Source organism: Cherax quadricarinatus, chromosome 3 (assembly GCF_038502225.1).
Source record: "Cherax quadricarinatus isolate ZL_2023a chromosome 3, ASM3850222v1, whole genome shotgun sequence".
Classification (NCBI taxonomy): Eukaryota; Metazoa; Arthropoda; class Malacostraca; order Decapoda; family Parastacidae; genus Cherax; species Cherax quadricarinatus.
The window spans coordinates 10,176,636-10,203,179 of NC_091294.1; the positions used below are offsets into that span (position 1 = coordinate 10,176,636).

General features: G+C 39.5%; 1 protein-coding gene across 2 annotated transcripts in view; it reads left to right on the forward strand.

Annotated features, from left to right (window-relative positions):
- Positions 1-26,544, forward strand: part of LOC128705555 (spondin-1-like) — a 277,648-nt gene that overhangs the window by 231,964 nt on the left and 19,140 nt on the right. For both annotated transcript variants that reach the window (XM_070090127.1, XM_070090121.1), the window contains exons 13-15: positions 3,558-3,633; positions 21,088-21,440; positions 22,551-22,726. In XM_070090127.1, the coding sequence (XP_069946228.1) occupies positions 3,558-3,633; positions 21,088-21,440; positions 22,551-22,726 (605 nt within the window). The remainder of the gene's footprint in view (positions 1-3,557; positions 3,634-21,087; positions 21,441-22,550; positions 22,727-26,544) is intronic.

Sequence of the window (26,544 nt, forward strand, 5' to 3'; positions counted from 1 at the left end):
GAAGGGAGCGTATGCACAACAGTGGGTATAGAATCGTCTACACAGCAGTGGGCAGGGGAACGCCTAAACAGCAGTAGATATGGAAGAGTTTACACAGCAGTGGGTAGGAGAGCGTCTACACAGCAGTGGGTATGGGAGTGTTTACACAACATTGGGCAGGGAAGTGTCTACACAGCAGTGGGCATGGGAGCGTTTACACAGTAGTGAGCAGGGGAGCGTTTACAGAGCAGTGGGCAGGGGAGATCTTACACGGCAGTGAGCAGGGAAGCGTCTTCATAGAAGAGGGCAGGGGAGCGTCTACACAGCAGTGGTGGACAGGGAAGCGTCTGAGGGGGCCGAAGTACCGAAGGTGAAGCCGAGTTGAAGAGACTGATCTCAGACTGTTATGGTGATGCATTATCTGTTAAAACGTGTGTAGAAATTGTATGAGGATATTTGTTTGTTCAAACTTTGCAATTCTATTCAAGATCTTCTAATTTCTTGGTTTCTGTCTTACCTAAACTTGAAGCTAATTATGGAGTACATCTCAATATTTCCTTATCCAGCATGTTCCACCTCCTGACCACCTTCAGAGTGAAAAAAAAAATTCACTACGACGTCTCCTTCGCTCATTTGCATCTTTAGCAGCAGTTTGTGTCAAATGTTCCTAGTCATGACCCCTTTATACAGTTTTTTTCTCAGTTAGTCTAATTAAGTCCTATGACCCTATCTCTTGTTATGAGGTTTCAGTCCTCTGTCTCTACAATTTGTTCTGTTTCTGATTTCACTTCCTGTTCTCTTATTTTCATGACTTTGCTCATGCTGGTGTTCAGTTCCAGTATCAGTCTGTCTGATAAAGCCTGCAGCAGTTTGTCAGGTAATTTTGTAACCTTCCTCAATTAATTTCTTTTTTTTATTATTAGTTTTACGTCATTGATGAAGATCAAAACATTGACACATAATTGATCCACTTGGAACTCCAACTCGATACGCGGTCCCATCCTGGCACTTCTTCTCTAACCATTACTTTATCATTGGGATTCGGCATTGCCTGTTGTATTATCTGTTCCTCTTGTTTATGGATCAGTTTCTTGTGCGTTACAATGTCACATGCCTTCTTTCAATCCAAGAATATATTTCTTCTTCTTCTTCTTCTTCTTCTTCTTCTTCTTCTTCTTCTTCTTCTTCTTCTTCTTCATTGTTTTGATACATATAGTTTTCCTAGAGGTTTCTTCTTCTAATGACTATAAACTTGTGATATAGTAACTATTTGTGTTGGTTCAGTGATAGCTTTGTTACTTCGGTATCATGTTAGAATCTCTGTGTTTCTCTTGTCTCTGCTGAGTAAATATACTGTTTTATTGTTTATACTTAGGTATTGCCCAGTTATTTTGGATATTTGTAGGAAATGGATTAGTGCATTAGCAATTTTCTGCATTATATATAATGGGAAGATCCTACCTCCCAAAATGTTTTCAATGATGAATAGAAATTTAATGGTGACAGATTCATTTTTGAAGATGGTTCTTATGCTGTGATTTTTAAAAAAAGACTGGAATAGAAAATGGTGTATTATTTCTAGAACATTGAACTGAGTCTAATTGTCATTTTTATCTGTTGTGTATATATAGCTTCGTGTGCCTCCGCCTGAGTCTGGCCATTACTGTGTCTATCACTCTAGTTTTATGCCTTGTATTTCCTCCCTTCTCGACTCTTTCTTCTTAGTTATTGTGCTCATGAGCATGACATTTTTCATTTGTCAACGAAATTGTAAGCGATGATAATTCTCAGGCTACCTTTACGTTCTATGTGTCAAGCAGGTAGTGGTGTAGCATCTGTTGCTGGTGTTATCATTATTATTATGTTCATGCAGAACACTAAACCCGTAGGGGGTCACATAACACCTGGGGAAATCGGAGGTATTCAGGTTCCATCCAAGGATGGCTACGGCAGGTCTAGTTCCATGGATCAAGATGGGAATGTTAAACAGTGCGTTGCCTTGCCTAGCTCATCAACTCTCTCAGTATAATTCCGCAGTGTGCGAGTACCTACTGACCTATTTTACATCCTTTAGTGTTCGTGTAGGAGGGTGAGTAGGGATATGCAGTCATTTTTGCTGGTTTTTGAGTGATAGCCTGAATAGCACTTATGGAGCCACTGCAGATTGTATAATCACCAGCCAGTGTTAGTTTGAGATCCATTAGGGCATTTGCTCGTTCCAGGATAGTTTGGCAGAACCCACTAATTGTGATTCAGAAGGATGGCAGCGTTGGACGGCTGCTATTCTTAAACGTTACCCATGCATTTTGAAAAAAAAAATAAGTTATTATTTAGCGAGACCGGTTTGTTGCTGTGTTGCTCCCAGGAATATGGAGTCCGCCCACCACTTTCCTTTTTCATTAAGCTTTTAAATACTTATTACAAATTTCCAACAGACTCGTGAAATAGGATTTTTTTTAATCCACAGTGTAGGCAAGGAAGGACTGAAGTAGAATACATTCAGCAAAAAAAAAAAATAAGGGAGGTTTAGGTGTAAAGGATGAAACTGGTAAGAAAGAGTAAGCGGATCTGGCCACTTTGGGATTTAATTTCAGAGGTTGTCTTAAGTCACCTAGTGACGAGTAGTATCACCTGGTCATAACTCGCTCACAATGTGTTGTTTATGATGCAGCTTCTCCCAACTTCTACTCGTACGAGTATTTTCTCCTATACCTTAATTACTATGAATGTCATTGATTGCTGCCTGTATATATGTGTGTGTGTGTGTGTGTGTGTGTGTGTGTGTGTATGAATGGGATAATCGGGGGGGGGGGGGGGTTGTGTTTGTATCACTCAGGTGATTCTTCGCTTTTCACCCCACCATTGGGGCTACAAATAACATTGATGTATGTTTCTCATTCAACCAGTGTCCCTCCAGAGGTACAAACAGTACAGCATGTGTGTGGAGTTCATGTTTTATCTTGGTCACCTGTTTTGCAACCAAAGTAGTGCTTGTAAGCAACCTTGACACCATTTGTCATTTATTTCGTCGATCATGTGCTGTACATTTGTCACATGCATATCGAAAGCTGTCTGCTCCCTCAGGCATCCTCGTCTGTTCATGATAGATTTCATAGAGTAGGACAGAGTGTAAATATGGATATGTTTAAGTGGCAGGCAAATGCAAATTTAAGCACATGAACACCAATATTGACAATGATTAGTAACCTTTTGAAAATATCTGTGAGCACTTGAGATGCTAGAGCTCACCTGATGCTTTCTGACTGCCTGACAAGCAGACATGATGCCTGGGATTCATATTTATACATGTAAGCAGACGGCCGCAAGCCTTTCCTCAGAGGTGTATTTAAGTTTATACATGTAATATAAAAGCACAAGTATTGTCAATATCTTACGTGATGGTTAATGTTAACTTAACACACAGTTTCAACATCCTGAAGATAATCTGAAACTTTTATTGTGTAGAAGTAGCAAATTTATTGCTGTAATTATCTGAACTGTTTTATCCCTTGCGCTCTTTTTCTCTTTTCACTTTCTTTCTCTCTGACTCTCTCTCTTTCTCTCTCTCCCCAACACAGAGGCAGTCACAGAACGGAGGAAAAAGGTGTCCAAAGAAGATGGTGAGAAGCAGGAAATGCAGAAACCCTAAGTGCAGTAAGTAAACAACTGAGCAAACCCTCCCTAGTACCATCCCTCCTTCCTACCTACCCCTCCGTCCCTCCCTAGCATCCTCCCTCCCAGCCCTCTCTAGTAGCCTTCCTTCCTCCCTTCTTCCCCTCATTAGAACCCTCCCTCACCTCCCTCTCCCCACTCTAGCTGCCTTCCTCCCCTGTTTCCTTCATCTCTCCCTTCCTCCTTCCCTACCTCCTTCATTCCCTCCCTCGCTCACTGGCTTTCTTATTCCCTCCCTCTCTACCTCCCTTCTCCCCTATTTCTGTCCGTCCCACACTTCTCTTTTTCAATCATTTCCTTATTCCTTTCATTCTAACTTTTTCCTTCATTCCTTCGCTTTCTCACTTCCGTCCCTTACCCCTTATAACTCTTCTTCACCTCGTCTCTTGCTCCCGCACTCCTCTTTTCCTTTGCTCCCTCACGGACATCTCTTATTCTTATATTCACAGTTTTTCTCTTACAATGTCTTTCTCCTTCCTCTAAACTAATTACTCTGTACGCTGTTTCATTCTCTCTCTCTCTCTCTCTCTCTCTCTCTCTCTCTCTCTCTCTCTCTCTCTCTCTCTCTCTCTCTCTCTCTCTCTCTCTCTCTCTCTCTCTCTCTCTCTCTCTGTTCTTACCTCGTGTTTTAACTTTGCACAATACACAGAAATGTCTTACTGAGATCTTTACATACATAAACACACATACACACACACACACACACACACACACACACACACACACACACACACACACACACACACACACACACATACACACACACACACACACACACACACACACACACACACACACACACACATACACACACACACACACACACATACATACACACACACACACACACACATACACACATACACACATACACACATACACACACACACACACACACACACACACACACATACACACATACACACACACACACACACACACATACACACACACACACACACACACACACACACACACACACACACACACACACACATACACACATACACACACACACACACACACACACACACACACACACATACACACACACACACACACACACACACACACACACACACACACACACATACACACACACACACACACACACACATACACACACACACACACACACACACACACACACACACACACACACACACACACACACACAGACACACACACACACACACACACACACACACACACACACACACACACACACACACACACACACACACACACACACACACACACACACACACACACACACACACACACATTCACTCAGTGTTTCTACTTGTTCTCCAGTTAAGAAGTACTCACCTGTGTCCTCCTTTACATTGTAAATATGTTTATTTCCCCACCCTCCCCACCCTCCCCACCCTCCCCACCCTCCCCACCCTCCCCACCACCACCCAATCCTTTCCTCTCAACATCATGGTCCCAACTCCATCCCATCCTTTACCCTAAAAATAACAATGGTCCACCTGCAACCCCTGATCTGTAGTGTCCCTGACATCGTGACTGCTGTGAGAGACCATTGGTGCAGCATCAGCAAGACTTCTTGTGTGTTTCTTAGAGGGAGGGAAACCAAGCTCCGGCGGAAGGTCTGTGAGTCCAACATAATGAACCACAAACACCTGTAGCAGACACTTGTACCAGACACCAGTGCTACACAACTGTACCAGACATCTGTTCTAGACAACTGTACCAGATCCCCTGTACCAGACACCTGCTCCACCACAAGAAGGGCGTCTGTCAAGCAAATGTGTAAAATTTTCTGTTTTAATGTTCGTAAAAAATGAAACAGACAGCATATGGAGAAAAATAATTTGTGATAATTTCCCTGCGGTGACTAAAACTAATTCTCTACTTCTACATAAGGAAAGATTTCGTTCTCCTAAAATCAGTCCGCTGGCACAATTCACTCTTAAATTTGAATCGAAAATCGAACGTGTGATATATTTTGTTTTACAAACATCCGAGAACCATGAGGGGAAAAATTAACAAAATTTGAATTTGTTTTCCAATGGTCCATAAAAAGGAAAAAAAAGGACACTGCTGTAGAGACAGCAACATTACGAGCAGCAGTATCAGCAGCAGCAGTCTGCAAAACAGCAGCTTCAGCTGTAACAACATCAGCTGCAACTGTAACAACAGCAGCAGCAGAGGTGGTAGTGTGTATGTGACCCAGCAAGAGAGCTCCGGCATGCAGTTTTATATTCAGTATTGGTAGAGAATCTCTCTCTGTTTACACTGATGTAATCTAGCTCTTAGAAGGTCAAGTGCATGTATATTAGTTGCATTCCTGCATGATGGTAGAACTGAAGGTTAGCTCTACCTGAGACACAATAGATGCTAAGTACATGCATGGATTTTTTATGTGGAAAAAGCAGTTGAACTGTAATTAATTGCTTCTGTCTTGTTAATGTACACTAATATAAAAATGAAGAAAAATATAGAGGGAAGAATCTTAAAGCATATTTTATTTTCGTTGTACAGAATATAGGATTAATATTGTATTCACAAAAAACTAAACCCGTATGAAGCGTAGAATATAGGGTAATATCACTCATGTTAGAACACAATATTCAATATACTAGTGTGGCATATAGTGTTTTATGTCAACAAACAATTAAAAATATTTAGCAGTATATTCATAAAATAGTGTTGAGCCCATGTGGGTCATTCAGTGCTAAAACAGTAAGTTGAGAAAATTATCCCAGGAGCTAGAGTATAACACTCGTCAACCCAGCCATCAGAACACACACACGCACTAACTAAAAGTCACTGTTGCACCAATATGAAACATAACTATTAATATTTGAAATACTATAATAATCTTAGATCATTTTCCTAAATTTTGCTTATCTCTAGTATTCAATTTTTGTAGAAATATTTATACATTTTCAATTAATTTAAATTGTATAAAACTGATGAAAAATTCATGTTTAAAAAACGAAAATTTTGAAAAATCTATGAATATAACTTCAACATAAAACTGAGAAAGACAAAAAATGTGTATTTAAAATATTCTTAATGAGTTTTAATATTGCCACTTGAAACGCCAAATTAAAAGAAATAATAAGTAAATCAAGGCTTATTAAAAATACACAAGACTCTCAAAACTCTCTTCATAGTCCAACACAATCAAATACTCAGTGTTCAGTGTTCAGAATGTTTCAGTAAAAATATACATATTTTTTCTTCCATTGCTGTAGTTTCTATGTTACTGACATAGAATGTTTTTATTGATTTTTTTTTTTTTTTGCAAATGATAGATTTTTATTTGTATTTTTTTTAATTTGTATGACTTGCTTGTTTGCTGGCTTAAATAGCTTGGCCATATTTTTTGTGATTTTACTCGCTTGTTCTTATTTTATATTGTTATTTTTGTGTTTGGCGAAGCAAATTATTTAGAAATAAAAGCCTTGTTATGAATTGATGTTTGCCTTGTAACCTCTGATGCCTTACTGACGGACCTGTAACCATCCAACCTTCCATCCATTACATGTGTACGTACGACACTTCCATATAAATAATTAATGATGACATTAAAGTACATTTTATAAAAATAAATATTTAAATAACGGAAGTTTTAAAAATAATAATAATAATAATAATAATAATAATAATAATAATAATAATAATAATAATAATAATAATAATAATAATAATAATAAAATTGGATACAAAAGGCGTTACCTTTCTGAATAACAACACTGTATCCCTAGAACAAGAAGCTGCTCTAGGATTCCTGATTTCCTTAATGAATTTATTGATCAACTTTTCAGATATTTATGTCTATTTTTACCATAAGTTGAGTGTTATCCACCCTAGTGCGATAAAACTGAAAGATGTGCGCAGGGACTTTGCATTTTTCTTTTGTTTGAAGCTGCCAATGTCACCTGCTCCCAGATTTGTCTTATAGAAATAAGTATCTGCCATTTCAGACGTAACATGTGTAGCCCCATGTTATGGAGTACGTTGTTGGAACTGCCCTCTGTGCTGGGTAGTACCTAGACTTTTCTTGAGGATATCAATGACCTCCTCATGTCTTTCATTCTTTCCATCTGATATACGATAGATAAGAGTGACAAGGGTTTTGAGGTGAAAAATCAATAGGAAAACCCGAACACGAGGAATTTTCAGGAAACAAACTCCGTTCCCCTGCACATTCTCAAGTTTTGTTCAGGTAACATATTCCACCATGACGAACAGCAAAATATGATTTTTTTCTAGGGAATGCTGATCCAGTTAGATATTCTTGCAGAATATCTTGCTGCGCGAGGCATTCGATTAAGTTAAGATCAGGAATACTAGAATCTGAGACAATGTAGAAGTGTCCCGCCTCACCCATATATTTGTACATCAGCACTGGCAATGACTAATTCATGCAAGTTAGGTAAAAAAAGGAGAACCAGTCAGTTAATATAGCCTGGAGGTGCAGAAGAAAAGGGGGAGAGTTTGAGAGGTGTTAAATGTTCAGAGAGTTTTAAAGACCTTAAAGGTAAAGGGTAAGACTGTTACAGAGGACACAGTAGGAAAGTTTGGAGCGCCAGTGGTAAAAAAAACACAGGATATCGCTGTGTCTGGTCAGGGAAACTTCTCCACAATAAAGATTAACACTAGGGATTTTAACTTAATTATTTTTAAAAACAGATTTATCTATTATAGATAAGAAAAAAAGAATAAGTGTACAAGATATAACTGAAGTGTTTAAGGAAATAGTTTGCTAGACTGTACTGGTTGATGAAAGGTTGAAGGATAAATTTCTGGAAGTACATATATTTAGAGGAAAATTATTTAGTCGAAACTACAAAAGGAACAGATGATGATGGAGAGCAGGGAAAATGCTATTAATACTAAGAGAAGGGATATGGTATTGATTTAAGAATGCACTTCAGAGGTTTGTAGCTATAGGAGGATAGGTAAAGGTAAGAGGAGGAATGATTTGTGGAATGATGCAATAAAAATGGTGGTAATGGGAAAGGTGAATGGTTTTTGTCTATGTAAAACGCCACGTTCTTGCATGTGAAAGACATCTTTCTTTGACCGGATCGATAAACCTCTCCGAGAATCTCATCCTTCCTTAGCTCATTTACATTTTCAGCCTGCCTTTCCAAACAGAATCGCATTTTCTGTTGTCTATGTAAACAGGCTTCCTGGGCTAGAACTGTCATTAGTTTTCCTTGAGAGGAATCAGTTGCCAAGGCGAAGTGGTTGTGTCCATTATTCACCATAACAAGCTCAGAAAGATGTTCAAAATGAACCACTACTGGTATCTTATCAACAACAGCAAAATGGAATGGGCAGATGCAGGAAAAGGCAGGTGTCGTAGGAGTAGTATAGTTAACTTGTAATTTAAGGTGTTTTTGTGACATTCATTAATATCATTGCATGGCGAGGATGCTAGGTCGAAAAATCCTGGTAATGCATGTAATCAACATTTACACTAAAGATATTTGTTTTTCTATTCAGTCAATCATTATGACACAGCATCTATTCGATAACTAGCCAATACCATGACTTAAAGAACAATTGTTGCTTAATCATTAATCATCCTTCCGTTAGCAGTTACTTTCCCTACTGTTTATCCTGGTGCGGGTTAGAGCACCACATGACTAAAACTGTGTACGAATGGTATCCCGTTTAGACATATGTTTTGTGATTCGGGTTGGCTTGGACTCCTGGAGGGTGAATGTTAAATCTCTCCGTTGCCCAGACGACATCCAACACTTGCCCAATAGTAGAAGAGTCAGATACCTACTGGCTTTCTTCTAACGAAGCATATTAACATGCAAGGAAACAGTACCAATCAGTTAGTTCTATTAAAAGTGTTTTGTTCATGTAACTTTGAGAGAGTAATGTATTCGTCTAATAGAAATTCCTTCCATTTATTTAACAATGTCTATGTGCTGAACACTGGATGGACATAAGCCAGTTGTTGTGTACAGAGTAAGCCGGGTTGATCACTCAACTGATCTATACCCAGCAGCCCAGAAATTAATCTATCCTGGATATTGGTGCAGGAGAATCTACAAAAGCTTTGCCCAGGTGGCTTAACCAGTGCTGATATTTTTTTTGGTGAGACGTATTGCTGGATGGCTGTCGACAGGAATAAGAAAGAACTGATAAAGAATACTTGCTTATGGGAACTGGATGACTGCCATCTTTAATCTGCATCTAGATGGTTACATGTATATTTTCTATATAACGGTGAAGTTCAAAATAAAGTGATAAAAAATTCTGCATCGGAAGGTACCAGAAGTTACGGAAAACAGTAGAGCCTTCCTGCATATACTGACAGAGCTGGTTCCTCTGAGACTAAGTTCCGGGTGTTCTTAGGCATCTGACATAATTTCGTTAAGGATTAATAAAATTGGAACATCTCTAAACTTATGTTAGTGGAAAATACATCTACTCCTTATTATTTTCAGACTGACTGTCCCTTGTTAAACTCGAGGAAATGAATGCAACGTTTTTAGAGTGTAGTGACGATAGTCGATAATTCTACCTCAAGGCCACGCCTTATGTCACTGGTATAAAGAAATGTATAGCAAAGAAGAACCTTTGATCTCCAAGACTTCACCCACTAGGGGCTTTATCTTGTACAAGGGATACCCAGAATCTAGATCTGGGGATCAGGTTACGGTCATTTGTGGTTTTTATGTTGATGTACGATAAGTGCAAATGATTTTGGTAAAATGTGCGATTCCAGTTACTGATATGGGAATAAGTGCTGCTGTGTATCACGTATATGTTGCTTGTGTCATCCATTTATATTTGTGCTCTTACTAGTCTTATTTGCATATATTGGGCTGTCTCGCCTATATATATATAAAGGATCACACCCTTCATAAGGGATGTTGAAGACTCTAGCAGTGCCTGTATTCTTTCTGAGGTGAAGAATCTTGGTAAAATCTTTCGTGTTTTGGTGGAAAGTATTGCAGTGCTCATGATAGCATTTTGAGGAAGAGGGATGGTGGTTATTACCGAGGGACTAGTAGGATGAATCTGTTGATGATGGTGTTTTCTTTCTTTTTGGAGATTATTTCTTTATGGAAATTATTTGTTAAAGAAATTTTATGAAGTCGAACAAGCGTTTTCTCTGCATGGATATTATTGCTGTAACAGAAACCTGGTTCAACCTGAAAGATAGATTAATGCCTTCTGAATGTCACATATAAGGCTGTAAACTATTCCACACTGATAGGGTCGACAGGAAGGGTGGTGGAATGGCGATGTATGTCAGAGATAATTTAAATTGTTGCGTTAGTCAAGATATAAAATTAGAAGCGTCGGATACAGAATCTGTTTGGCTACAGTTTCTCGAGGGTCACGAAAATCTAATTTTGGGTGTGATTTACAGGCCCCCAAACCTTGATTTCGAAACGTTTCGCCTACATAGTACACTTCTTCAGTCGAGTAAGGAAGACTGAGCAGAAGCTTGTTATGATTATGTTCAACTATAATACAAAATTAAAAAGAACAAAAAGCCTTCTTGCGGGCGAAATTCATAAGGCATCTAGATACGAAAATGTGTTAAATGGAGATTTTAACCTTACACAAAACGATTGGAGCAATTTGACAGGAAATCTTGAGTCTAGTGACTTTCTTGAGACGATTCAGGATTGCTTTTTGAAACAGTGTGTGATGAAGCCACCTACAGGAAATAACACGCTTGGCCTTGCCAACTAGGAATCACTAATTAATAATCTTGAGGTTAATGATGAGCATGGGGAAGCAATCATAATTCACTCAGTTTTAATATAACATGGAATTACCCTAATAACTACAATCAAGGCTCTGTCCCTGACTTCCGCTTGGCTGATTTCATAGGACTGAGAAATAACGTCGGTGGGTTGAACTGGAATGACCTGACTATGGGTTATTTTTCAGAGCATTGTTCTAACGGCTCACACTACTTATGTTCCAAATAGGAAAATTATATCAAACAAAAATTATCCAAAAGAGATATACAATAGACTAGAGTATCTCATTGGTCAAAAGAGAGACATTTACAGGCGAATCAAAAGAGGAGAGAGGAGAGATATTGTGTATATGGACTTCAGTAAGACTTTTGATAGAGTTCCACCTGAGAGGCTACTGAGGAAAGTCGAGGCACATGGAACAGGAAGAGAAAAAACTTTCCTCGATAGAGGCGTGGCTGACAGATAGGCAACAGAGAGTTTGCATCAACGGTGAGAAATCAGAGTGGAGAAGCGTCACAAGCGGTGTTACATAGGGGTCAGTGTTGAACTCTTTGTTGTTCACAGTTTACATAAACGACATAGATGAGGGTATAAACAGCGATATGTGCAAGTTTGCCGGTGACCCCAAAATAGGCCGCCGAATTCATTCTGTCGAGGACAATAGCCAGGAAGGTCTGAATAGACTGGTGCAGTGGTCGGAGAAGTGGCAGATGCAGTTTAACATAGACAAATGCAAGGTTCTAAGCTTTGGAAAGGAAAATAACCATGGCACTTATAAACTTAGAAAGGTAGACCTCAAAATCACTGATTGCGAGAAGGATTTGGGAGTTCTGGTTAGCAGTAATCTAAAACCAAAACAACAGTGAGTAAGTTATCGCAATAAAGCGAATAGAATTTTTAGTTTCAAACAAAGAAGTATAAATAATAGAGGTCCTCAGGTTGTTCTTCAACTCTATATATCGTTGGTTAGGCCTCATTTACATTATGGTACACAGTTCTGGTCACCGTGTTTCAGGATGGATATGAAAATTAGACACATGTGCGACATCTAGGTATCTTTATTGTAACGCTCTTCACAGTCTAGAATGGTTAACTTCCAACAGGCAAAACTGAAAGTTGCATATCGTCATGTGAGGAGCAAAGATAGGATTGTGCTTGCTTGACTACAATCCACAGACGATAAATCAGTTTTTTCCATGGTCAAAACAGCAAGGAAAATTTATCGTTCCTTCAGACTTCATCTCTGTATAAGCTGAACAGATTTAGATCTTTCCCATAGGTAAGAAAGAAAACGGTAAAGTGTGAATAAAGTCTGCTATATCAGCAGAAAGCAGTTGATTTCCTTAGCAGAGTCTAACAGTACAACTAACTAAAACCAAAGCACCAAGTCTTCTCATGAATGGGAAACATTACAGAATGATTTGCGCTGAAACCACTCCATTCAATAATTATACTGACAACTCTACAGTTTTAACGTTCGCACGGAAACAATTATGCGATGTTTTTCAGAATACTGCTATAAAAGATAAATTAACATTGATATTTAAAACAATATTTCCTAATATCTAACAACGCTATATATATATATATATATATATATATATATATATATATATATATGTGTGTGTGTGTATGTATATATGTGTATGTATATATATATATATATATATATATATATATATATATATATATATATATATATATATATATATATATATATATATATATATATATATATATATATATATATATATATATATATATATATATATATATATAAACACATCTGCCGTTTCCCACCAAGGCAGGGTGGCCCGACAAACAAAAAATTTCACCATCACTCACTCCATCACTGTCTTGCCAGAGGCGCACCTACACTACAGTTATAAAACTGCAACTGCAACATTAACACCCCTCCTTCAACAGCACGTCTTAAAAAGTCTTAAAAACCATTTGTCACCATAAGCTCCTATCCAACACGCTCACGCATGCTTACTGGTAGTCCAAGCCCCTCGCACACAAAACCTCATTTACCCCCTCCCTCCAACCTTTCCTAGGCCGAACTCTACCCCGCCTTCCCCCCACTACAGATTTATACACTCTCGAAGTCATTCTATTTTGTTCCAACCTCTCTACATGTCCGAACCACCTCAATAACCCCTCCTAAGCCCTCTTGATGATAGTTTTGGTAATCCCGCACCTCCTCATAATTTCCAAACTACGAATTCTCTGCATTATATTCACAAGACACATTGCCCTCAGACATGACATCTCCACTGCCTCCAGCCTTCTTGTTGTTGCAACATTCACCACCCATGTTTCACACCCATTTAAGACCATTGGTATAATTCTACTCTCATACATTCCACTCTTTGCTTCCATGGACAAAGTTCTTTGTCTCCACAGGCTCCTCAGTGTACCATTCACCTTTTTTTCCCCTCGTCAGTTCTGTGATTCACTTCATCTTTCATAGACTCATCTCCTGACACGTCCACTCCTAAATATCTGAATACATTCACCTCCTCCATACTCTCTTCCTTCAACATGATATCCAATCTTTCATTATTAATTTTTCTTGTTATCCTCTTCACCTTACTCTTTCCTACATTCACTTTCAATTTTCTTCTTTTATATTCCTTATCAAACTCATCCACCAGCCTCTGCAACTGCTCTTCAGAATCTCCCAAAGTGTCATCAACAAAGAGAAGCTGTGACAACTTCCACTTTGTGCTTGACTCTTTTTATCTTTTATCCCCATACTTCTTGCCAACACCCGACAAGTCACTTCTCTAACAACCCCATCTGTAAATATAGTGAACAACCACGGTGACATCACACATCCTTGTCTAAATCCTACTTTTACTGGGAAATAATCTCCCTCTCTCCTACATACTCTAAGCTGAACCTCACTATCCTCATAAAAACTCTTCACTGCTTTCAGTAACGTGCCTCCTACTCTATTCATCTGCCACATTGCTCCCCTATCCACCCTATCCACTCTATCATATGCCTTTTCCAAATCCATAAATGCCACAAACACCTCTTTACCCTTATCTAAATACTGTTCACCCCTATATGTTTCATTGCAAACACTTGGTCTACACACTGCCTACCTTTCCTAAAGCCTCCTTGTTCATCTGCTATCCTGCTCTCCGTCATACTCTTAATTTTTTCAATAATAACTCTACCATACACTTTATCTGGTACACTCAACAGACTCATCCCCCTATAATTTTTGCACTCTCTTTTGTTCCCTTTGCCTTTATACAAAGGAACTATGCATGCTCTCTGCCAATCTCTGGGTACCTTACCCTCTTCTATACATTTATTAAATAAAAGCACCAGCCACTCCAGAACTATAACCCCTCTCGCTTTTAACATTTCTATCTTTATTTCCATCATTACCAGCTGAATTACTCCCCCCCTTTCATTTTACCCACTGCCTCACGAACTTCCCCAACACTCACAACTTACTTTCCTCACTCCTACAAGATGTTATTCCTCCTTGCCCTATATAGGAAATTACAGCTTCCATATCTTCATCAATATTTAACAATTCCTCAAAATATTCCCTCCATCTTCCCAATAACTCTAACTCTCCATGTAGTAACTCTACTCTCCTATTTTTAACTACTAAATGCACTCGTTCCCTAGGCTTCCTCAACTTATTAATCTCACTCCAAAACTTTTTCTTATTTTCAACAAAATTTGTTGATAACATATCATCCACTTTCTCATTTGCTCTCTTTATACGTTGCTTCACTACTCTCTTAACCTCTCTTTTTCTCTCCATATACTCCTCCCTACTTGCCTCACTTCTACTTTGTTAAAACCTCTCGTATGCTAACTTTTTCTCTCTCACTACTCTCTTTACATCATTATTCCACCAATCGCTCTTCTTCCCTCCCGCACCCTCTTTCATATAATCACAAACATCTCTGGACACTTTAACACTACATTTTTAAACTTACCCCATTCATCTTCGACCTTATTGTCTATACTCTCACTAGCCCATCTATCCTCCAATACTTGTTTGTATCTTACCCTAACTGCCTCCTCCTTTAGCTCATAAACCTTCACCTTTCTCTTACCATCCATTTTCCTTGTATGCCATCTACCTTGTACTCTCACTGTAGCTACAACTAAAATGTGATCTGATATATCTATTTCCCCTCTATAAACATGTATATCTTGAAGCCTACCCAATAGTCTTTTATCTACCAATACGTAGTCCACCAAACTACTGTCATTACGTCCTGCATCATATCTTGTATACTTATTTATCTTCTTTTTCTTAAAATATGTATTACCTATAACCAAATCTCTATCTATACAAAGTTCAATCAAAGGGCTCCCATTATCATTTACACCTGGCACTCCAAACTTGCCTACAACATCCTTTAGCACTAAGGTCCCCTACTACAATTACTCTCTCACTTAGTTCAAAAGTTCCTACAAACTCGCTTAACATCTCAGAAAGTCTCTCGTTCCCTCTACTCTACACTCCTCTTTTCTCCAGCTACATACACACTTATTATGACCCACTTTTCGCATCCAACCCTTATTTTAATCCACATAATCCTTGAATTTATACATTTATATTCCCTCTTCTCCACATATATATATATATATATATATATATATATATATATATATATATATATATATATATATATATATATATATATATATCGTGCCGAATAGGCAGAGCTTGCGATATGTCGTGCCGAATAGGCAGAGCTTGCGATCTTGGCTCATCTTGTCATATAGAACAAGCGAAAATTTGTGTATGCAATAATTTCGCCAAAATCATTCTGAACCTAACGAAAAAAATATATTTCACTGTGTTTGTTTAGTATTAAATTATTGTAATCTAAAATATATTTAGTTGGGTTAGGCTAAAATAAATTATTCTTGTTATAATAAGGTTAGGTAAGTTTTCTAAGATTCTTTTGGAGCAAAATTAAAATTTTTTAACTTAACAATGATGAAAAATATATATCTTTAGACATACAAGAGAAAATTTTAGAAAGGACTTAATTTTAAATGAGTTCTTGCTAATTGACCAGTTTTACATATGCGGCACGTTTATTGTCTTCTCTGAGGATGAGGGTCCCCATTCCAGCTATAGATGGTATATATATATATATATATATATATATATATATATATATATATATATATATATATATATATATATATATATATATATATATATATATATATGCTAAACAACCACAGGAAAAGTTGAGTGATAGCTCTAGGCTTTTGGTGTTGCAATCAGCACATCTTCAGGAGCTTGCAGTGTTGCAGTAAAGAGTAGGAAGTCCAGGTAAATTCGTTCAGGGGAACGACTCTAGCTAGAGCTAGAGCCGTTCCCCACAGAACTCACACCCCACAACACTTAACTAGACCTCCACACCTGTCAACTAGCCACCACACCATTCAGTCAGCCCCATCAGCACTCAACTAGATCTCCTAAAACGCAGAGCAGTGTTGACACGCTGGATCTCTCCTTCTATCACCAACAACACATTGCATGGTCGTTCAGGTCGCACAACTACAATACAAATAAACTAGCATTCACAGCTTTCAACCAGCCCACACAACACTCATCTAGCCTATACAGCACTCAACTAGCCCATACAACACTCAACTAGCCCATACAACGCTCAACTAGCCCATATAACGCTTAACTAACCTATACAACACTCAACTATTCTACATCCACCCCCTCACCACTCAGAGCGACGCATCACCAACAACAAACATGGCCGACTCACCCTCACCCACCAACCAAGGTGACTCGACTACAACAACACCAACCGTGACTGACTCCCTCTCTACCTCTACTGCCTTCATAGGATTTAACCCATCTGATATGTTCCCAGGTATGACTAATGATCCTGACACTCTAAAGAATTACATCACCACCCTAACGGCGGGTAACTTGAATCTTCGTGCTGAAAATATGACTCTCCGTGCAACAATAACAAGCCATGAACCTAAGTTACTTCACCTTGAGAATAAGATCAACAGCCTTGCACAACAGCTAACATCAACTGGCACGACTGATTTTGGCAAGACCCTCCAATCAGTCATAGCCAGTCACACAGATCAAATAACTTCCCTAAACACAAAGATTGGTGATGCTGTCAAGGACTGGAAAAAAAACATGGATATCCAACTGACCAATTATTTTGCTTACCAAGATGATAAGGCAGAGCAAGATAAGCTAGCCGATGCAGTAGTAATTAACAGTCCACTATTTCCTAGTGAATTAAACCATACCAACTGCAAAGCTACAACTCCCCGGATCATACACGACCACCTACATGTTAATGTGCCAGTGTCGGAAATGAAAGAATCACGGTTACTAGAGAACCAAGGGAGAAAAAGTGTTATGCTCAGATTTCACACACAAGACAAAAAAAGATCAAATAAGTTCATCTATTAAAGCAAAAAAAGATATATACATAGATGAGTCTCACAAGAAAACGACAGAACCTCCTGTACAGAGTGAGAAAACTAAAACGTGAGAATAATGATAAAATTCACCAGTGTTTTGCACGTGATGGACAAATTCTAGTAAGAAAAACAAATGTAGGCTGTGTGTACTATATTACAAATGAAAATGAACTAGTGAACTTCCTTCAAGACGCAAACATTACAGAGTCTGACTGATATTAGTGACCAAATCATTGTACTATGTTAGTGTATGTTATTATGCCATTATTGAACTAATCCCTGTACTATCACCTCCTAGATAGTATTTACTACCTCATTATCCCATGTATCCCACACAGTTCCTTGTGTGACCCAATTTGTGTTATCTTCCCAGACTTCCCTTTCACAATTTATTACTTGTTAATAAAATACTTGCTCTGTAATAATATCTGTATTACCATTTATTCCTACTTAAGCACTGTTATAATTCTTTTATAATCTTACCTAATTTTCCCTGCGCTCCCAAACTATAAATAACCAACTAGTGTACGCTCCTACTACACTACTGTGCAGTTCCTTGTACCATCTTCCACTAGCTATTATCAACTACCTCAAATAATATTTCTTTAGTGATATTAATTGCTCAAACTTTATGCTATAAGGCAAATCCTACTCTCAGATTAATTTCATATCATAGTGTCAATCCATTTAAAGGTTGTTTTACCTCTACTTAATTTAGTCCCTTTTTACATTTCTCCTGAAATAATTCTCTATATATCACTACATTGTGCTGCCCTTTATTCAGTAATTGCTATACTCCTAGTTCTAACAGCAATTAATAGGCTACTTTCAGGAGATTTAATATTTTTTTCCCTCTTGTCCATATAGTCACATTTATTAAAATACTCCAGGTGCTATTGACTACCTCAGGTGCTACTGATTTTGCTTTTAATACATTCTTTTATTATTATGTTCACTAGCTCCTTTATTTTAGCTGTAAATATCTACCGTAGTTCATAAACTCACATTTGTTAAAATAATTAAGGTGCTGATAGATGCTTAAGTGTATAACTGAATTATCTATTCTGCAATAATCCCTTTTCTTTTAAATTTTTACAAGTTTTAGAATAATCACGGAGTCTTAGTCATAAGTCTAGTTGTAGATTCAATATAAATCTTATATTATTTTACTCAGAAAATCTAGTTTGTAAAATTACTCTCATCCTATGATTACAGACATAGATCCTGGTGTAAACTTTTTACGAAATGAATTACACGAATCAACCAGTAACTGTAATTACTACACAGCAGACCAAGCAAAGACATTACTCAGTGCAAACAATAACATAACCATCTTTAACTACAATATCAGATCCTTGAGTAAACATTATGATGACCTCACAGCATTACTCAATTCCCTTCATTCCAATATATCAATCATCACACTCACAGAAACCTGACTTAAGCCTGATATTACAGATGTCTATACCATTCCTGGCTACATGGCCATACACAACTGTAGAACAGGCCAGCAAGGGGAAGGAACAGCTATATACTACTCATATGAGCTCGAATGTATCAATAAATCTTGCACAAGGGACGAACATGGAGAATACATCATAGCCAAATTTAAATCAAAAGACCTGCAAAAACCCCTCACAGTTATAAACATCTACAGAGTACCACAGTCAAACATTTACCACTTTAGTGAAAAACTATGAAACATGATTACTGATGCACACATGAATAAAGACCACCTACTACTAACAGATTTCAACATAAACATACTACACGACTAGGACCCACAAGTAACCGAATTCACAAACACAATGAATAACTGCCTGTTGCTACCAGCAATATCTAAGCCTACAAGAATCACCGAGACAAGCATCTCCTTAATAGACCACATCTGGACAAACACCATATCTCCTTTAAGATAAGATAAGATAAGATTTCGTTCGGATTTTTAACCCCGGAGGGTTAGCCACCCAGGATAACCCAAGAAAGTCAGTGCGTCATCGAGGACTGTCTAACTTATTTCCATTGGGGTCCTTAATCTTGTCCCCCAGGATGCGACCCACACCAGTCGACTAACACCCAGGTACCTATTTGCTGCTAGGTGAACAGGACAACAGGTGTAAGGAAACGTGTCGAATGTTTCCACCCGCCGGGAATCGAACCCGGGCCCTTGTGGCAAACTGCCACAAGACATTACTAAAGTAACCTTCAGATTACATAACGAGACAGCAGTTAACAACTTCATAGCAGCTATGAATAACATCGATTGGCAAAATGAGCTCGAAACATATACAGATATGAATGAATGTATAAATAATTTTCTAAAGAAAGCCCAATGCCTCTATAACAAACATTGCCCCCCAAAAAATAAACAGATCACAACAAAGAGACTGAATAATCCCTGGCTAACATCCAGCATCCTTAAATCCATTAATCACCATAGACTAAATGCTAAATACTCAGTACTCACATACTCACTTATGTACTCCCACATCATAACTTCAACAATCACTTTGAATCTTTTATCCATTGTTGACAGGAATATAATTGAATCATTGTTTTCACAAAAAGCATTTTCGAATATATGAATATATCTTTTGTCTTATATAAATTTTGATTCATTTATAATTAATAATCTACTGTATAACTATGAAATAATTACTATCCTACTGTACATCTATGATATACTCCTTAACGTTAAGTAGTCTGTAAGCCAGTAATGTTAAGTTGGCCCATAATGCCTAGGCATAATAGAGGCTCTCTTTGCATTGCAACCCACTATTGTAAATACAAAATCTCAATGTACTGTTTGCAAAGACATAAAATAAATAAATAAATAAATAAATAAATAAATAACATAACACTCAACTAGCCCACACAGCACTCAACTAGCTACCATAGCTTTCATCTAGACCCCACAGCACTCAACTAGCCCCCATAATACTCAACTTGCCCTACAACACTCACCTAGCTCTCACAACACTCAACTATTCCAGTCAGCACTCAACATGCCCAAAATTATTCATCTAGCTCTCAAAACATTCTGCAAAGACCCGACACAGCTACCAGTTAGTCCCCACAACATTCAGCTAGCCCATTCAGCATTCAACTAGCCCCCAGAGCACTCAAATAGCCTCCATAATCCACGACTAGCCTCCATAGCACTCATCTAGCCTCCACATTCCTCAGAGTCCTCGACTAGCCCCAGCGGCCCTCCAACGGGTGTGATTAATGATTCTCCCTGCTACAGATGAGGGCTACAAGGGTCTTGAGAGCCTGAGTCTACACCGAGAGATGCCAGAACCAGCCCAGCCCCAGGTCTACCAGCCCGAGCCCTACCAGCCCGAGGTCTACCAGCCCTACCAGGCTGCGGGGTTGGCCCGCTACGACCGTGACGAGGATTATATAGCCCCAGCCCTCTTCAACCCGCCCTTCCCTATACCGCCCGCCCACACCCACTCAGCCACCCACGCCCATTCACCTTCCCTGGCCCAGTCACCCGCCCACACTCAATCCCCCGCCCACTCCGACAACGTTAATCCTGCTTCGTCTGTGCCTGGTGGCGCCACAGCGACGGATTACGACTTTGAAGACGGTGCCAAGGTACTCATAAACGTCTTGAATCCGGATTAATACCGATTTACATGATATTTTTCTTTTATAAAGGTACATATAAACAACTTAAATCCGGAGCAATAATTAATGGGAAACTTCTATTCTCAATATTTTGGTGTAGCTGTGGGGCTCATTTCTGCACCCTGGGCTGCCTGACCATTGTGTGGGATATTTTAAAATTGTTCTGCTTCCTGCTGTTGGGGTTCGTCCTCACTGACTTCGCTATTGAAATGGTCTTTGCTCCCTGGCCCAACCAGATCAACATGCCCTCAACAATTTTGTACGTCTATGAAGTTTAAAGGTGATTAGGAATATAACTCTTCACTATATAAATGGTCTTTGCTCTCTGTCTGCTCTGATCTCGTCCAACCAGCTTTTGATGACCTCAGCAATCTGTGATGACCTCAGCAATCTGTGATGACTTCAGCAATCTGTGAAGGTCAAAAGTGAATGGGAATTCAACTCTATGCTTCCCTTTCGTTCTTCATGTTTCATCATTTCCATTTTTCTGATGATGGCAGGCCAAGACACAATACCATTGTACATTCACCACTTCCCATGCCATGCTCAGTCTTTCGAGAAAAGTTTTCCTGTTTTTCTCTCTCCGCGCCCATCGCATCTGCGATCTTCAATTACTCCACTCTGTAATTTTCACTCTTTTCAACTCATTCTCTGGCCTTGATTATTGTTCAAATTTCATAACCTCGGCAAACTTCCATGCCAAGCTCCAGCACTCTGCCTTTCCTATATTTCCAGTATACAAAATCTTAATTACGTCCTCCGTCCTCTAGGTATCGTATTTGTAATCAAGTTCAAACTTATCCTCCAGTTGCCGAAGTTTCCGGCGTCTACTCTATACCCTGGTCCTCCTCTATTATACTTAGGTGAAAATGGACTCCCTCTCTTTCTGATAGACTTGAAGAACACAAGAGATGTTCGCTCTGCCTGGCACAAACAATAATAACTTGAATGTTGGTGGGTGAATGGGGACCTATCTCATCCCTCCCCACTGTCTCCCGTATAATATGTTAAGTATGTTATGGGTGAGTGAGGACCTTCCTCACCCATCAGGCACTAACAGTGTCTCCCCCATGACAGGTGGAGTGCGTAATGGGTGAGTGGGGACCTTGGTCACCGTGCACACACTCGTGCGGACCAGAGGCGCTGCAACAGCGGTCCAGGAACATCATCGTGCAACCTCGCAATGGCGGCGTCCTATGTGGTGACCGTTACGAACGTCGCTACTGTACTCTCCCCCCATGCCCCCACCCCAGGTACGTCACCACCACTCCAGGTACGTCACGCCCACCTCAAGTACGTCACTCCCACCCCAGGTTCGTCTCCCCCACCCCAGATACGTCACTCCCACCCCAAGTACATCACCCAAACGCCAGGTACATCGCTCCCGCCCCAGGTACGTCACCCCTCCTATGCCACCACCACAGGTACGTCACCCCTCTTATGCCACTACCCAAGGTATGTCACTCCCATCCCAGGTACGTCACCCTCACCCCAGGTACGTCACCCCCACCCCAGGTACGTCACCCCTCCTATGCCACCACCCCAGGTACGTCACTCCCACCGCAGGTACGTCACTCCCACCGCAGGTACGTTACTCCCACCCCAGGTACGTCACCCCTCCTATGCCACCACCCCAGGTACGTCACTCCCACCCCAGGTACGTCACCCCCACCCTAGGTACGTCACCCCTCCTATGCCACTACCCCAGGTACGTCACTCCCACCCCAGGTACGTCACCCCCACCCCAGGTACGTCACCAGTCCTATGCCACCACAACTGGTACGTCACTCCCACCCGAGGTACGTCACCCCTCCTATGCCACCACCCCAGGTACGTCACCCCTTCTATACCACTACCCCAGGTACGTCACCCCCACCCCAGGTACGTCACCCGTCCTATGCCACCACCACTGGTACGTCACTCCCACCCGAGGTACGTCACCCCTCCTATGCCACCACCCCAGGTACGTCACCCCTCCTATGCCACCACCCCAGGCACATCACCCCTTCTATGCCACTACCCCAGGTACGTCACCCCCACCCCAGGTACGTCACCCCTCCTATGCCACCACCCCAAGTACGCCACCCCTCCAACCACCCCAGGCACTTCCCCCAGTGATGGAATTTAACAGATAAACACTGCTAGCTTTGGTTTCCACTCTGTAATCATCACATACAATAGTGTAGCAACACATTGCTGATGAATTCAATTTCATCAAAACTCATTGCAGAATAGTCAACATATATTATTCTTCTCCTTGCCAAATATTGGCATAAAAGTTATAGACTGTGTGCAATTTCCAGATGGGCTTTTAAATTAATGTAGTCCTTAAAAGAAGACTTTTCAAGGGAGTCCTTGAAATATAAAAATATATCAAGCGGTAATATATATCAGAATTACAGTATATATATATTGGGCCCCATTCAGGGGGAGCAATATTTTTAAATCAGAATTAACCGTCAGTTAAGAATGGTTATTAAATCAAAGTGGTCATTAAATCAAGGTGATCCCTAAATCAGTGTGATCCCGGAATCGATGTGATCTCTGAAACAAAGTGGTTCATAAATCATTGTAGTCCCTAACTCTATGTGGTCCTTAAATTAGCTGGTCCATAACTCAAAGCGGTACCTATATCAAAGTGGTCTCTAAATCAAAGTGGTCCCTAAATTAAAGTAGTCCCTAAATCAAAGTGGTCCCTAAATCAAAGTGATCCCTAAATCAAAGTGATCCCTAAATCAAAGTGGCCCCTAAATCAAAGTGGCCCCTAAATCAAAGTGATCCCTAAATCAAAGTGACCCCTAAATCAAAGTGGTCCCTAAATCAAAGTAGTCTCTAAATCAAAGTGGTCCTTAAATCAAATTGATCCCTAAATCAAAGTGGTCCCTAAATCAAAGTGGTCCCTAAATCAAAGTGGTCCCTAAATCAAAGTGGTCCCTAAATCAAAGTGGTCCCTAAATCAAAGTGGTCCCTAAATCAGTGAGGTCACTAAATCAATGTGGTTCTTAATACAGTGTGAGAAACCATTTCTAAAGTAAACTATACTCTTTGTTTATGCTTTCTTTGTTTATATTTGTAGGTAGAGCAGCAGAGCTTGACTCATAACGTCCAGTCATCATTGCTTTGTTTGCATTGTTTGTCTTCCACCACTTATGATTGTTTTTATGTAGCCTTTTTCAAACAGCGTTAGATAAACTAGCATCGATGCATATATATACATATATATATATATATATATATATATATATATATATATATATATATATATATATATATATATATATATATATATATATATATAATGTCGTGCTGGATAGGTAAAATTGGTTAATTAGCAGCAAGATCTTATTGAAAATTAAGTCCTTTCTAAAATTTTCTCTTATACGTTTAAAGATATATTACTTTCTTCATTTATATTAATGTAAAAATTAATGATTTTGTACAAAAAGTACCTTAGAAAACTTACCTAACCTTATTATAACAAGCGCAATTTAATTTAGCCTAATTCAACTAAATATATTTTAGATAAGTTTACAATAATTTAATAATAAACAAACACAATGGAATATATTTTTTTCGTTAGTTTCAGAATGATTTTTGCGAAATTAGTGCATACACAAATTTCGTTTGCCTTATTCGGCAAGAGCATTGCTATTTAAGCCAAAAGGCACGTGTGTGTGTGTGTGTGTGTGTGTGTGTGTGTGTGTGTGTGTGTGTGTGTGTGTGTGTGTGTGTGTGTGTGTGTGTGTGTGTGTGTGCTCACCTATATGTGGTTGCAGGGGTCGATTCATAGCTCCTGGCCCCGCCTCTTCACTGGTCGATACTAATTCACTCTCTCCCTGCTCCATGATATTTGTCATACCTCTTCTTAAAGCTATTTATGGAACTTGCTTCCACTACTTCACTCTCTAGATTATTCCATTTCCTGACAACTCTAAGACTAAAGAAATACTTCCTAACATCCCTATGACTCATCTGGATTTTCAGCTTCCAGTTGTGTCCCCTTGTTCCTGTATCCCATCTCTGAAACATTCGAACTCTGTCCACCTTGTCAATTCTTCTCAGTATTTTACACATTGTTATCATGTCCCACCTATCCCTCCTATCCTCTAGTGTCATAAGGTTGAGTTCCCTTAATTTCTTCTCATAAGACATACCCCTCAGTTCCGGAACTAATCGTATTGCAAATTTTTGCATTTTTTCCAATTTCGTGACGTGTTTGACTGGGTGAGGGTTCTGTACTGGCGCTGCATATTCCGGTATAGGTCTTACGTACACTGTGTACAATGTTGTGAATGACTCCTTACTCAGATGTCTAAACGCCAATCTTAGGTTTGCTAATCTCCCATATGCTGCAGCAGTTATTTCATTGATGTGTTCTTCAGGGAACATGTTCGTCTTAATGCTAACCCCAAGATCCTTTTCTTTAAGCGACGTTTGCAGCTTTTGATTTCCTAACCTGTACTCTATCTGCGGTCTTCTGTGTCCTTCCCCAATCTTCATGACCTTACACTTACTGGGCTTAAACTCCAGGAGCAATTTGTCGGACCAGACTTGTAGTCTGTCCAGATCCCCTTGTAATCTTAACTGATCCTCGCCCACTTGTATTCTCCTCATCAGTTTCACATCATCAGCGAACAGCGACACTTCTGAATTTATTCCATCCACCATGTCATTCACGTATACAAGAAACAGCACCGGACCTAGGACTGACTCTTGTGGAACCCCACTCGACACGTGTGCCCACTCTGACACTTCATCACGTACCAACACTCGTTGTTTCCATCCTGTCAGGTATTCCCTGATCCATTGCAGTGCTTTCCCTATTACTCCTGTCTGCTCCTCTAATTTTTGCACCAGTCTCTTGAGTGGTACTGTGTCAAAAGCCTTCTTGCAATCCAAAAAGATGCAATCTACCCATCCCACTCTCTTCTGTCTTACTTCTGTACCTTATCGTAGAACTCAAGTAGTTTTGTGACACAGGATTTCCCATCTCTTACACACATCTCTTAAGCCGTGCTGATTGTCATGTATGAGCCCAGTCTTTTCAATGTGCTCCACCACTCCTCCCCTG